General features: G+C 32.3%; 1 protein-coding gene across 1 annotated transcript; it reads left to right on the top strand.

Moving 5' to 3' along the window:
* The first annotated feature begins 7,852 nt into the window (after nt 1-7,852).
* On the top strand, nt 7,853-14,629 carry LOC134271627 (ficolin-2-like). The gene is made up of 5 exons (XM_062753835.1): nt 7,853-8,360; nt 10,073-10,218; nt 10,372-10,468; nt 13,587-13,751; nt 14,352-14,629. Exons 1-5 carry the CDS (start codon nt 7,964-7,966, stop codon nt 14,597-14,599), a joined length of 1,053 nt encoding a protein of 350 aa, XP_062609819.1. The 5' UTR covers nt 7,853-7,963; the 3' UTR covers nt 14,600-14,629.
* The last annotated feature ends 682 nt before the right edge of the window (nt 14,630-15,311 follow it).

Genomic DNA, 15,311 nt, shown 5'->3' with positions numbered 1-15,311 from the left:
TATAGGATGCATTATTGTGTTTCATTAAAGAGGAGATGCAATATACTTTTCGATTACACACAGTCACACACATGCAGTAGCTGACACACATTGCAATGTACATACATCCTCTAAATACAATACAACCATTTACAGATCTATAGATAAAAAACATAAACTTAGGTAATTTATTTTTTTTTTTTAAAAAGCTATCTAAAGGTACAGTGATTAAGTCTTCTATAACGGAGAGACAGCTGGGGAGATTGTTTTAATTTTCTATTAACAAAAATTAAGAGTTGAATATTTTCAATGATAAGAGAGCATTCAAAAAGATGATTGCATGCGTAAAGAAGTTCAAGTCTGTACATTCCTTTTAGTTTCATACCAAGGGAACTTCAGGCGATAACCTTTTTAAAAAAAAACAACTTAAAACTGCGAGTATCTGAAAATTCAGGTTTTTCCACAAAACTCATCAGATATATGTAAAAGCCAGCTACTAAAGCAGAGCTCTGATATAAAAATATCATTTACAGAGATTCTTTTCCCTGAAAGATGAGAGAAAGGAGAAGAAATTCCAGCCATAATTTGATTTAACCTCTCAACATTTTTGTTGAACTGGAAGCGAAAGGAACATAATTTTTATCTTTGAAACTCATGATTTAGATTATGCTATGAAAATGTAAAGGTGCTAATGAATGAATCATTATCGAAGACAAGAGGCGTGTGCTTGTAAAACACTGATTTCCCCGTACGGTATCTTAACTGGCTGAAAAGTATTTCTTACAGATTTTGTTAGAAGATAAAAAAATGTTGTTATAAAAAACAATTCTTGTCTCACTGAATAAACCCTTGAAAATGAAAATCCAAGCACCAATGGGTCAAACGTTTTGATCAGAGTTAATATTAAATAGAAAATGAAACTCAAAGGTCAATGACAATGGGTCAAAATTAATTGTAAAGCTTCATACCATGGGAACTTCAGGGACATTTTTTTTTTTTAAAAAAATTAAAAAGAAATTCAGATGTGAAAATATGAAAAAACTTAACACCAACTATTGAAAATACGTAATTCGACAATTTTAATTTTTTTTCAAAAGTAGGTCATATTCCAATTCCTATTAAAATGTTAAGGGTTAAGACCAATGTGATTTTTTTTAAAATAATGGATCAAACTCTAATGTCAAGGGAAAGTACTATTCAAAAATGGTGTAAATCTGATTTCAATTGAATACTTTAAAAATCCAAGATATTTTTGAAAACTATAAATTCACAAAATGTTTCGTAAATCAACAACATAAAACTTACAATTTTTCACATTTATATAGAACTATGCCCCCACAATAAATTAAATTTCAGGCTTTTTGATATCTTTGACAGCTGCTTTTTCAACAGAAAAGGAACTCATAACTTTACGTATTTTTTATTGGTCATTTGCAAGATAATTTTCTTTAAAAAAAATTTCCTGATCATGACAAGGAGCACACGGTATTTGAGACGGTTTGGCATAAGATTCTCACACCTCCATTACACCTAACCACACATCTGATGATTAAGAGTCCATGTCTGCTCTGCTCTAAAATTTGTATTAATGAGCCTTTGAAAAGAATTCTGTTCGTTATCTCCATAAACCCTGGTATTTCACTGTGTTACTACATAAAAAATATGATTTTGAAAATGAAATTCATACCCCTTTAGTTTATAGTATTTAGTTTTTACAAATTAAATTGCAAATCAGCTTAACAGAAAACGGCCGCAGTTTTCCATACATGAATAAGGCGTTACTGGGCAACCTCGACCAATCAAAAATGACGCAATTCTATCTGTTACCAGAAATAATTCATGACCGTCCGTAAAAAAAACAGTATGTTAAGCATTATGTACATTAATACTCGGTAGAAACTAGTTCTACAGTAGTGAAAAATCATCTGCTTTGTTTACATGCGGTTTAGATGCCTATACATGTATATGTGAAGTATACCTTAACAAATTGGCAAATCACGTCTGACATCTGGTGCACTCAATGTCTTCGAATTAGGTACATTTTGAAAATTGCCATATTTTTTGTCAGTATTTTTACAGCAGAAAAAATTTAATTTATACATGTATTTTTTTTACTATATCAGAGCTGACGCCAATTATTTTCTTTATATTGGCCCCATCGGTCGAAAATATCCCGTGTTCGGTCGAAGTTACCCAGCATACATATTTTGTAAATCGAACGCATTCATTTTATATAATGAACACTCAGCTATGTTAAGGACTGACATTTGCACCGCTTTAATATGTATTACTTCTTTGAAAAATTGTACCAAAGCAACTGAATACTTGTATTAAATGTAATATAACTATCAATAAATAGATAGGAATGGGCTGTAATTATTTCCAGTTATATTGCACGTATAAGCAGTCTGTCACGTGACTTGTACAAAAATAGAATTGTTAAGCTGAATGTAGGAAATGGGGATAGTGCAAGGGCATACGTTTGCCCAAAAAGTGCTGGGAGCTAGTCAGTGCAGTTTGCGAAGTACTGAAAATCTTGCCAAAAATGCTTATAATAGCTAAAAATTTCCATTTTGCTTAAATTCTTTTATAAATTAAAATAATGTTACGCAGACTATGATCAGCTCCCAGCATTTTTCAAAATATACACTTTATAAGGAATAAATATTCCAAATTTCAGCTTAAACAAAACAGTCTATGCCCTTGCACGTTTGATGTAAATCACGTGTACGCTCATCGTTTAAGCGATATTCTCTACATTTCCTGTCCCTGTGAAGCTCCATCGCTACTTGATAAATTCATATTCTATACACATGGTATTTAATAAATTATTTTCTTTCAGTTTTAATGATAAGGTTTAAAAATTAGCAATGGTATCATTTCTATTTAAGCATTCTTGTAATTATTAAACCAGTGAATCTAGTCCTCTGGATCACCTGTGCTGCGTCATGTCAAAGTTGATGACGTCATATTTGACGAAATACTTTCTTCTATTACTCGACTGTATTGCTATCAAGTATTGCATTTTTACATGATCTTATAAATAATCAATAAAGTAAATAAATTCAACTTGTTATTTACGCATGATCATGTCGTTAATTAATTTTTGTGGCTTGTTAAATTTCAATGACGTCACAATTAAACTTCCTATACAATGGAATGTGAACTCTGACCTTCCTTAACATAGCTTATTAATACTATATATACAATCAATGTAATCTGAAAGATAAAGGGTATTTCGAAGGTATAAGGATCCAGTTAAAGCTGTAGCGTAACGCAACTGTAACATGCTGTGACAAATCTTGAGTACAAAAAAATAATCGGTCGAAATTACACAACTCTACCCTATACATTCATCTCCTGCGAATGGGAAACAATAGCTTTCGAGCACACATGCTGTTCGTAACTAATAGAGATGGCAAGATAGATTATCTGGGTACTGTATAGTCATTAATAGATAGGGAACACAAACAAGGCTATTCGTGTTTAAAATTTGGATGAAAGTACAAAGATTACGTTTTCTGTGATACCTGTTAACAGAGAAGGACAGATTTTTTTCTCTTTTTTCTGCAAAAAAATGTGATAAATTTTTCAAAATAATCGAGCTAGCTTTCAAGAAAATGATTGCATGCGTGAACAAGGTCAAGGCTGTACATTCCTTTTAGTTTCATATCAAGGAAAAACTTCTGGCGATAATCGTTATTTCAAACTAAAGAACTAGAATTTTGAATTCTATCTTCAGGTTTTTCCAATATGATAAGAATTCTTCGGATATTTTTAGAAGGCAGCAATTAAAACAGTTGATATAAAGATATCATTTACAAAAATTCCATTCTCTGAAAGATAAGAGAAAGTAGATCTTTATTCGACAGAATTCACAGCTTAATTTCACTTCTTTTTTTTTGTTTTAAACTGGAAGCGAGGGAACTTTATATTTAGCTTTGAAACTTGTGATTTAAATTAGGTTTTGAAAATTTAAATATGTTAATGAATAAACGTTAATGGAAAATAAATGTGTTTGTGAAACACCGATATTTACACTGTATCCATGGATGAAAAGTACAGTTTCTTAAAAGCAAGTCGAACTCTAAGAACAGAAGATAAAAAATATTGTTACACAAAGACAAGACTTGTCTCACTGAATAAACACGTGGAAAAGGAATTCCATTAGCACCAAAAGATCAAATGTGGTCAAAGTTAATCTGTTATGGTAGATGTAGCTCCAAGGTCAAGGACAAAGGGTCTCAATTAATTTTACTCGAGGGAGACTATGAAATTCAGATGTGAAATAAATTGTTCTAGCACCAAGTATCATTTGAATAGATGTCACAAGGTTAAAATCTTTTTTGCTAAAAGTAGGTCACATTTTAAGCTCAAGAAATCGGAATTATTATTATCTAAAGAAAGATTATGATGCAAGAAATATACATTTGGAATATCAAAATCCTATCAAAAAATGTTAAGAGTGATGGCCATGGTTATTTATTAAAAAAAGAATCAAACTCTAAGGTCAAGGGAAAAGGTCAAATATATTTAAAAAAGTATCAAGGAAAGTACAATATACTATTCATAAAATGTTGTAAATCATTATTGGATACAAAAATTCCAAAATACTTTTGGGAAAAATTATATAATCACTTAATGTTTCCTTAATCAAAAACATAAAAACTGACATTTACTGACATTGACATAAAACCATTCCACACGAAAAATTAAATTAAAAGCTTTTTGATATCTTTGACAGATGCTTCTTTAATAAAATGGAACTCATTACTTTACTTTTTATTGGTCATTTGCAAAATAATTTTGTTAAGGTATTTAATACTTAATAACACCAGATTCAACAGATATATAGGCATTAAATACTTAGTATATTTAGACATAGTTCCCATTTATTATTAACAGCATGTAAGGATGGGATGTGTCCTAAATTATGACCTTGAATTTTGGTAAGAGTTATCTCCCTCTATTTTTATTCTTAAAAATCAAATTGAAAAACTTTATTTAGTAAAAAAAATGTTTTTAAGTGTCATTTGTAATGTTTCATCTTTCCACCACAGTATATATTGATATTCCAATCATTTGTCAAGAATTTTTATCTAAATTTGCTTTTCCCCATAGACTTCAAGTATCTTTGTTAATTAACTGCTGCTTAATTTATGGAATTTTAAAACTTCTCGCGGACAATCCTTTTCTTCTATGAAAAGTTATTGCCCTCGTAAACATTTTTTTAAAGATTGAAAACTTGATTAAATAAGGAAAGTATGCATCTTTAAAATTCTTTTACTTAACAATATTTATCTTTACACCATTTGGAAAGCATTCTTCTAAAACATTTTGTTCTATTGGGTATGAATCTAAATAAATTTAATAACAGTTTTTGCAAAAACCTTTGACATATTGAAGGGTGGAATTACCTTAATATTTCTAAATAGACAATGCACTTACTAGTATCGTTACTATCCATTTCCCTAAAGTCAGATCTAACTTTCATGAGGTTTTCTCAATGATTGACTTATTATTGGTATTGTTCTCATCTCTTCTTGATTTTCTTTTTTTTGGGGGGGGGGGGATTTTACTGTTCTTCATCTTTAAATTATAATTTAATTCAAACTCTCTAATTATTCAAATTTTTGATGCAAGCTGTATTCCATTTTAAGAATAGGTGAAATTATGCCATCACTAATTATACCATCAGTTACTTATTATAATTTCACCAATACTGATGTTTCGGATGGGATGATCAGGAAATAACGGAAAATCCGTCGTCAATTCAATTTATGAATAGTGGACTAACAATAAGTATGAACAAGAGGCCCACGGGCCTTATAGGTCACCTGAGTATTGTGTAACAACTTTCAAACAATTAAATTTGGATTGTGTTTTAAACCAGAGGCCATGAAATTCACAATTCACAATTTTGAAAGAGGCACCATTGCTTATCACAATTAAAAATACTCTACTTACTCAATACCCAGAGGTAGATCAGAGTTACAAAGAGAAAATGTTCTTCCACTTTATAACCAGTTGTGCACCTCACCCCAAAACAACCACTGACCCTGGGGCCACATAATTCAAAATGTTGCAAGTTTTATCATAAAATGGTTGATTAATACAAAAGCAGGTTTCAAAGCATTAATTTATTTTCAGACTATGTACCCCCCCCCCCTCGGTGCATAAAAATAACCATTTTGCTAGATGCACCTGTCTTCATCATAAATATATATACTTGGATCATTGGCATAAATTTCACAATTTTGGAAAAGGCACTCTTGCTCATCACAACTATGTGCTTAGTTAGTTTATTTAATACTCAGAAGCAGAGAAGAAGATTTTCAAAGAAAAAATGCATTTTCACTGTATAATCAATAGAGCCCCACCCTAACACCAGAACCCCTGACCCTGGGGCCATAAATTTCACAATTTCCGATAAGGCAATCTTGCTTATCATAACTATGTGCTTAGTTAGTTTATTTAATACCCAGAAGCAGAGAAGAAGATTTTCAAAGAATAAAAACATTTTCTCTATATAATCTATAGAGCCCCGCCCTAACACCAGAACCCCTGACCCTGGGGCCATAAAATTCACAAATCTGGAAAAGGCACTCTTGCTCATCATAATTATGTACTAGATAGTTTATTTAATACCCAGGAGCAGAGAAGAAGATTTTCAAAGAAATAATGCATTTTCACTATATAATCTATATAGCCCCGCCCTAGCACTAGAACCCCTGACCCTGAGGCCATGAATTTCACAATTTTGGTAGATGACTCAATGTTCATTACATTCATGCTAACAGTTTGCCTGCTTGATGTCCAGGTGTAAAGAAGAAGATTTTTAAAGATTGCAATAATTTTAGTGGTTTTGGCCCCACCCCTCAGGCCCCAGGGGGGCGGGGACCATGAAATTCACAAATTTTGTTTCCCTTCACCAATACATGCTGTATACCAAATTTGGTTGGAACTGGTTCAGTGGTTTCAGGGAAGAAGCTGAAAATGTTCAAATGTTAACACACGACACACGACGCACGACAGACGACGCACGACGACGGACGAAAACGGATAACAATAGGTCACCTGAGTTACTCGGGTGACCTAAAAATGACAGTCAGCATTTGACTCAATGATAAATTGTATTTTGTGTTCTCCAGTGTAATTTTACAAGCTCACTGAAGCTAACCTTTTTCGCACAAATATGACTTTAAATAAGGTTTTATGGATACAAGTGTCTTTTAGTAGCTGTTTGATATGTCCATATATCTCATGTATAAATGACGACAGCAAATTAAAAGATAAATTAGAAAAAGGGAAGATAACTCTAACACAATGCTTCCCTGAAGAATTTATGTGTAAATTTATACAAACATTACTTGATCTCACCTGTATAACAAATTACTATATAAGCTGACATTATCATTGTATGAACATTAGAACAAACGAGACTGGTTATATTCTTTTATCATCAACTTGTTTGTTAATAATTTACCAAACAAGCTCTTGCGTATCGAATCAACTGAATCAACTCCGTATGTAGGTTATGAAGGTCTTAAAATCTGTACTTTTCCTCCTCTCATATATCCTAGATTGTTGCCAGTGCCTGATTTGCTGCCTCTTTGACCTTTCACTTTCTGACCTAAAAATAACAACAGATCATATACTTCTCAGTAATTAGTAAAACCCGTTGATGTCTGAAAAATCAGATGTATAACAGATAATGCCTGTACTCATTGATTTTTAAACTAAACTTTATCTATCCCTCAGAAAAATCAAGAAAGTTTCCAAAATAACATCATTTGGAAAGTACCATCGTGGATATGCTAATAAAACTAAAACAACCAATAAAATATTCAGCTTTCGAGAAAAACACTTTTATTGCTTTAAAACATGCGCAGATCCCGTATGCTTTATGCTTTAAAATGAGTGGTTATCGTAATATACCGAATAAAACAGCTTTTCATTGGAAAGAAAGGTGATTGCTATAGACATGGGATCCGTAATTCTACTATGTTTCGTATTTTCCATGTTTATTCACAAATCTTATGGACAGGTATCTCTGCTTCATAACAGTACCTCAGATAAAAATGGTCTGTTGCTTAGTACTGTAACAGGAAAAGTACCAAATATGTTACGAGACATACTAAAACGGGAATCACTGGAACGCTTATCTATGGTGCAGAGGATACACAGTTTGGAAAGGAAGGACCAAGAAATGGAAGCAGAAATTACAAAACTTAAAGGAGAATTGAGTAAGATGAATGAGACTTTACAACAGGAATTCAGAGCAAAAAATGATGTCTATCTTCTGGCTAAAACATTTGAAACTGCTCTTGGGGTTCTGAATAAATCAAGTTTACAATGGACAGAGATTTCTAAGTTGCCTGGTAAGTATGCTACGCAAATATTTATGTATATACTATTGTTGTATATAAAACCATGGGCAAAGCGTTTTTCTCCGAAAATAATAGGTGCACTACACTGAAATATTGAGGAAATCTTAATTTATCATATTTAAGTGTATCTTCTTTGTTTTCATAAAATCTGGACAAAAATAAAGATTTTATTAGGTAGAATATGCACAGGGACAGTCCTACGGCGCATGATAAAAACCCTAGGGTTTTATAAGAGAATACCAATACCCGATTATTATTTCTAAATAAAAGTATTAAATAGATATGAAATATATTCAAGAAAAATTATTTTTAAAAAATGAGAATTTTAATTCACTATCTATTACAGTGTACATGTATATAGATTTTGAAATTTTCAAGACATTTTAGAATTGTTTTGGCTGTTTTCTGGGCATTCAAAATTAGAAAGTTGTGAATAAATCACATGAAAAATGGTGGCGATTAATCACGTTACGGCACACCGGAGAGCAGTTGAGTTTAATTACGATGTATCAATGACGCAATAAAGAACTATAAATGAATACAGAAGAAAACACATACATGTACAACAATTTTATATCAACAGATCCTCAGAATACTATAGAAATGAGAGTTTTCTTAAAAAATCGGTTTTGATTGAGTGCCCGGATTAAAGAAAACATACAGACAAACAGTTATGGTAATAGCGAAAGATACTGTCACTGTGGAACCGTCAATGTAAGATTGCCTATTTAATTGAATGATAGTGAGAAAATTGACCATAACAAAGTGACAAATCTTCAGAAGGACTCATCTGATCATTGATGCATATACTTGATTTTCCTCTTATTTCTCCATAAACAGTAGAAGAACCAATTTTGCACACACATTGGCCTAATCTGAAGATTTATTTGTAATTTATGGACTGTATTCTCACTATCATTCAGCTTAAAAGATAGTTTTACATTGGCGGTCTACAGTGACAGCATCTTTCGCTATAAGCATATAGCAGTTTGTCCGTATCTTTTGCTGCACCCGGGGACTCCATCAAACCAGCTCAAACCAGATTTCGCTTGGAAAACTCCTATTTCGATTGTATGATTAAAGATAAGATATTTTTTAAAAACAATTTCTTCTGTATTCATTCAAAGTTATTTAGAGCGTCATTATTACATCTGAATCAAATTGAACTGCTCTCCGATGCGCCGTAAAGTCTTAAAATGTCGCCATTTTTTGTGTGTTCTGTTTATCTCTTCCCATTTTGAATGCTCGGGAAACTGCGAAAAATAAAGCAAATCTCTTGACATTTTCAAAAAGACAGAACAAATTTAAAACATTGTAGATTAAATATATGATAATTTTTATTTCAATCATTTTTATTTAATATTTAATACTCGTGTATTCTCTTTTGAATCCCCCCCAAGCGTTTTTGATCGTGTGCCGTAGGACCCGATCCTGTGCACATTTTTAAGTTAAAGAAACATTTTATATGAGTGAGCAGAGGATTTATGAACCTTAAATATGATAAAAACAGACATTTACTGAAAATTTCAGCTTAGTGTGTCCATTAAGTTCTGAGAAAAAGGTTTTGTGCATTCTATTATCGGACAGCCCAATAAACGCAATTTAAATTGCATGACGTTGCCACTCAGTTTGTATGTTCTTTTTGACGTCATAATACGTTGTTCGATGTTGAGTTGCTATGCATTGTGTGTTTTCTTAATCAGACAATACAGACAACTACAGAAATTGCTTGGATATTTTACGGAAATTTCCGAGTCTACAAGGAATTGATGGGGTTTTTGAAATAACTATAGCCTCCAAGCCAAAGTTTGTGTACTGTGACATGACAACAGAAGGAGGAGGGTGGACGGTGAGATAATCATTCACGTGTTCTACAGACAAAATCTAATTTCTTTGGAACTGTAAAGAGATATATTTTGAAAAACATATTTTTGCATACGTTTATTACTGGAAACCAACATGTTAAAGCAAATAAAAGAGACAACCTTTGTAAATGTTTCAGGCTATACAAAGAAGACAGGATGGGTCTACAGATTTTTACCGGACATGGTCAGAATATAAACAAGGATTTGGGGATCCCTCTAAAAACTACTGGATTGGTAAGTTTAGATTTTCTAACACCTAAATTACAACTTATTCCTTTAAATGTGTGTATAAATCTCACAGTTTCAAACAAATATATGTAAACATTGTTAAAATATATTACTGTCAGAATATTTTTTTTCTGTATTCCCATATCAACAACTTATCAGTGATTAACAATCCATGGTTTACAATTGATAGTACTCAGAGTATGCTTTTAAGAAGCTAATTATAGTTTGGAGACATAAACTTCATAAGTAGGTGAGATTGGAATATTTATACATGAATTATCTCGTGTGTCACACATGTTAGTTGTTAATTGGCCTTTATCGTGTACAGTCAGTAAACATTCAAATCTGAAAATATATGGCAGACACTGTGGTGTATTTCAAGTTCACTGTGGTTTTATCGAGTCGACATAGGAATAAAAATAACCATTGTTAAAATTAAAACATCGTCGATATATCTGAATGTCGAATTGAAGTCCACAGCAAGTGTTTTTAATTTCACAATTATCGTAGTCTTCATTTTAGTAAACTTCAAAAGTATGATTTTGACGTCGAATATTTTGACGTTATAATTACATTGTTTCTAACATTACACCAACTCGAGATTCCTTGAACGCTCCGCCTATTGAGCTTTATTTCGGAATTTTTGAATTTCTCAGTGTCCTATATCGTAACATTTTATCAACGTCCCTGTAGGTGCATTGTGACGTCATTTAGCGCGAATTTCACCGTGTATATTTCTACGCCTGGGTATACACAAAAATGTTTTTTAATCAATTTTACAGTTGCCTTATTAGAAAAATGCAGCAAATGTAAATATTCAAGTATAAACAGCCAGTCGGACGGACAGATAAACAAGCAGTAAGACTCATACTGATATTCTTCACTTTAAGTGAAAGGGGTTGGAGATTAAATTATGCACTGGTGCAAGAGTTTAATAACTAATTATCTCTGTAGAGATTTGTAGTACATAATAAAAGGATCAATTGAATGGCGGAGAAGACCTTTTATGGAAGAAGTCACATTCAACAACTAGTGGTAGGGTAGGGAAGCGGGGCTATATCACGATGTTTCTCCAGCGGTTCTCCTGCTCTAGTGTCATTCATCCCCCAAGAAAAGTCTCACTCTCGTGCAGTACTTCCCAAGGGGAGTCTGACTATGAGGGAAGTCTCATTGTACAACACCGAGCCCACTCTTCTAAACCACCTGTTTTTATTTTTTCAAAAATATTAATTGCAAAAAAGAAACACTCTGATTCTAAACTGAAGTAGTCTGGGGTTGATATGAAATGATGTCAGATTTCTTTACAGACAAAAATTCGTCTAGTCTTCTAAAAATTATGTGGAATTTTCAAGGCACTAGTTAAATATATGCTCTTTAATTAGCCAACATAATTTAATATTCCTTTGAAGCAAAATTTATTCAAAAAAGTCTTCAGGAGAAAAAGGAAATACTTGCTGTGACCTTCAATTCTACGACGATTTATCAATAAGAATATGGTTGCTTCAATTAATTTGTTGACTCAATATATCCTAGTTACCTAGCAATAAAAGACATAACAGAATCTGCCCCATATTTCATATTTGGATGTTTAACTGACCAAAGACGATAAGGACCAACTAACAATTGAACTATATGACTTTCCTATGATGAACTTTTCTTATGTGTTTAGTAATATTCCTCAGTCAAATGTTTGTGATATTTATGCATCCTAACTTATTCGATACTCTAGAGCTTGCATTGAGTACACAGTCAATGTCGAGGCTGGTTTCTGTCAGATAATCGGATGATACAGGGATTGAATGTCCTCGTTCAATTAGAAAGTGATGCAAACTTTGACCTTTGCTCAGCACTAAGCAGAGAGGGATCTTTATCATGTCAGCACCTACTGCAACACGGAACCTCGGTTTATACGGTCTCATCCGAAAAACCGGTCTCCATGCCCCACAGTTAAGATTTGAATCCGCGACGTAAGGACTCTTCCTCAGTTCACGACTCTAGAGGAGACGCTCTTTCCGCTGCATTATGCTGGTAAATGCGCTCCACTATAAATATTGAACTGCTAGTTTTAAGGAATGTTTAAAATTCTTATGATAGTTAAACCAACAAAACATATTCCTAATCATTGCCACTTCTTTCCATTTCTCAAACTAACGTGTCTGTCCAGCGATTGGCTTTAATTTTTTTTATAATAATAAGTACGTGTATTTCAAATGAAAATGCTTATACAGTTATTGATCATGTTAAAATGTTTCTGAACACTCTGACAAAAACCTAGACAATGTTGAAATAGAAAAAACTGCTTGAAGTACGTACAGATCAAACGCTAAATGTTCATAATGATCATATATATTCAGTCTGCAAATCTATCACATATTAATTATCTACCTTGCAGAAAAGCAAGAAATCTTCTCTCTGAAAACTAGAAAACTGTTTATATTTTGTCCTTCTATTATTTACTGTCTGCCTATCTGTAGCAATACAAGAGTTAGTGACATAGAGATAATTCATTAACTCCAAAAACGGGCCGCTAGAAATATACTTAATGCTGCTTCTGATGCTCCAAGGCATTATTTGAAAAAAAAAATGGGCTGGCGTTTTAGAAGTAATTTCATGTTTTAGATTTATACAAAAATACAAATTTATCTTGTACAAAATATTTAACAACCCGACCCCTGCTTACCCGGAAGATTCATCTATATTTCTATATTTTAAACTTCTAACACTTTACGTTCAAAATCTAATTTTGACTTACGTCTACCAAAAAGACTGAATAAATTTGTTTTAAACTTGCTTTCACAAAACTTCTTAGTATACATAGGCGTCGGAGGCAGATTGAAAGAGGGGGCTCATTGAAAGTGGGGGGAGGGTGACTAAACCAACAAAAAAGGTATACCCCAATTTTCAATGCCTATATTATGTAGATATTTGCAAAAAAGTGGGGGGTCACCCCCTAGCCGCCCCCTCCCCGGGTACTGAGGCCAATGGTATAGAAGTCTTCGATTGACAATTTTGCAATTGAGATTTTTCGATAAAGAAAATAGTATTGTCAAACGCGTGTTAACAGAAACAGGCTACACTTTACAATCAAAGAATATGAAAATGCACTAGTATTTCTTTCACCAAGGAAATGACGCAATCTATGAGTTGACAAAGAACAAGGACCAGGAACTCCGGGTTGAGCTACAAAGATTTAATGGTGATACAGCATATGCACAGTACTCCACATTTTATGTTGGGGATGAAGGCAGTAAATACAAATTCACTGTATCGGGGTATTCAGGAACAGCAGGTATATACCTTCAAGATATATATGATTTTACAAAAGTCACTCTTTACCATATGTTAAGTGCATCTTATCATAATTGCCGAGTCATAGTTATATTGAAACATTTTAAATGATAGGAAATATGCATGTTACAAACAATGTTATTAATTTTCTAATTTTCTAATTATTTTTAAAACAATTAATTAATTAGGAAAATCTAAACTTTGGATTATGTCAAACTTTAAGAAATATTTTGTTTATTTGAAAGCAAACGAAACCTTATATTGTCATTTTACACATTAAATAGTTATTTACTTCATTGCAGAAAAAAGATTTTTTTACACATGTTCATAAAATGCTTGTACTTCACAAATATTTTGATACAATATTATTTTTGAATATATTTATGAAAAGTTACAAGTCCTATATAAAAACATTTGTAGGTATTAATAAAATTATAATTGCTTTATCACGTATTATGGAATTAACCCAAAAACGAAAGACAAATCGAGCTAATAGAAATAAAAATAAATTACACAACAGTCTTATTAATGTCATTTTTGTACCCTTATAATGATTTTTTGATCAACAATTAATTTTAATGATATCGATATTTTGTTCAAGGTGACAGTCTGGATTATCACAATGGAATGAAATTCACCACTAAAGACCAGGATAACGACGGGAATAGTGGTCACTGTGCTGTATCATATCACGGAGCCTGGTGGTACAACAACTGTCACCACTCAAACCTGAATGGACTCTACCTACAGTCTGGTGTGTCTGGTGCTCATTACGCGGCATGGTATGTCTGGAAAAGTAAATGGGAAGCATTAAAACAGACTGTGATGATGATCAGACACAGAAACTAAAGATTTTCAAAATACACAATTACAAATGTACTCTTTTAAAAAGACGTTATTAACAACTTTATGTGCCGGCCATTTACATAATTATATCGTTTTCATATCTTATAAAGAAAAACAACATTATGTTTCTCTAGATAATTTAAACTTTCTATTGTCTTTTAAATACCATTAAAAACAGATCTTATTAAAACAGTAAATTATGATACAGCAATAGTTATGTACGATTCTTTTATAACACAAAGCCTTCACATCTATAAATTAGATTCTGTTCTAATATTATTAATTTATTTATTGTAAAGGTTTGAACTTTTTGGAGTAATTTAAAGAGAAAGCACCTTATAATGATGTTTATATATAAAACAATATATATTTTAATGATATCGACATTTTGTTCAAACCGTGTTTCAGTTTTTACCCTTTAACTATCATTTTACATAAATTCACATAGTACTATATATAGAAGGTTAAACTCAGGAATGGTGGTTTTTAAATAGCTGTGCTGTATCAAATCACAGGCACCATAGGGACACGCTGTTCCTTTGCCAGATTACACCACGTCTTTCATTTTTGTTATTTATCTACATATGTACCAGAAATCCTACGCACTTCTGAGGTAAGAGTATTTTAGTTGAATGTTTATTTTAAGTAACAGTATATCTGCAAATTCTGCCAAGTTACTTCGCTGCAGTACATTTTTTGGTAAAGTTGTTTGAAG

This window comes from Saccostrea cucullata, unplaced genomic scaffold (assembly GCF_032062105.1).
Source record: "Saccostrea cucullata isolate Sc308-1 unplaced genomic scaffold, CSIRO_AGI_Scuc_v1 ctg2544, whole genome shotgun sequence".
NCBI classification, from domain to species: domain Eukaryota; kingdom Metazoa; phylum Mollusca; class Bivalvia; order Ostreida; family Ostreidae; genus Saccostrea; species Saccostrea cuccullata.
The sequence above is the reverse complement of the archived record's forward strand: the minus strand, read 5'-3'. Positions and strand labels throughout refer to the sequence as shown.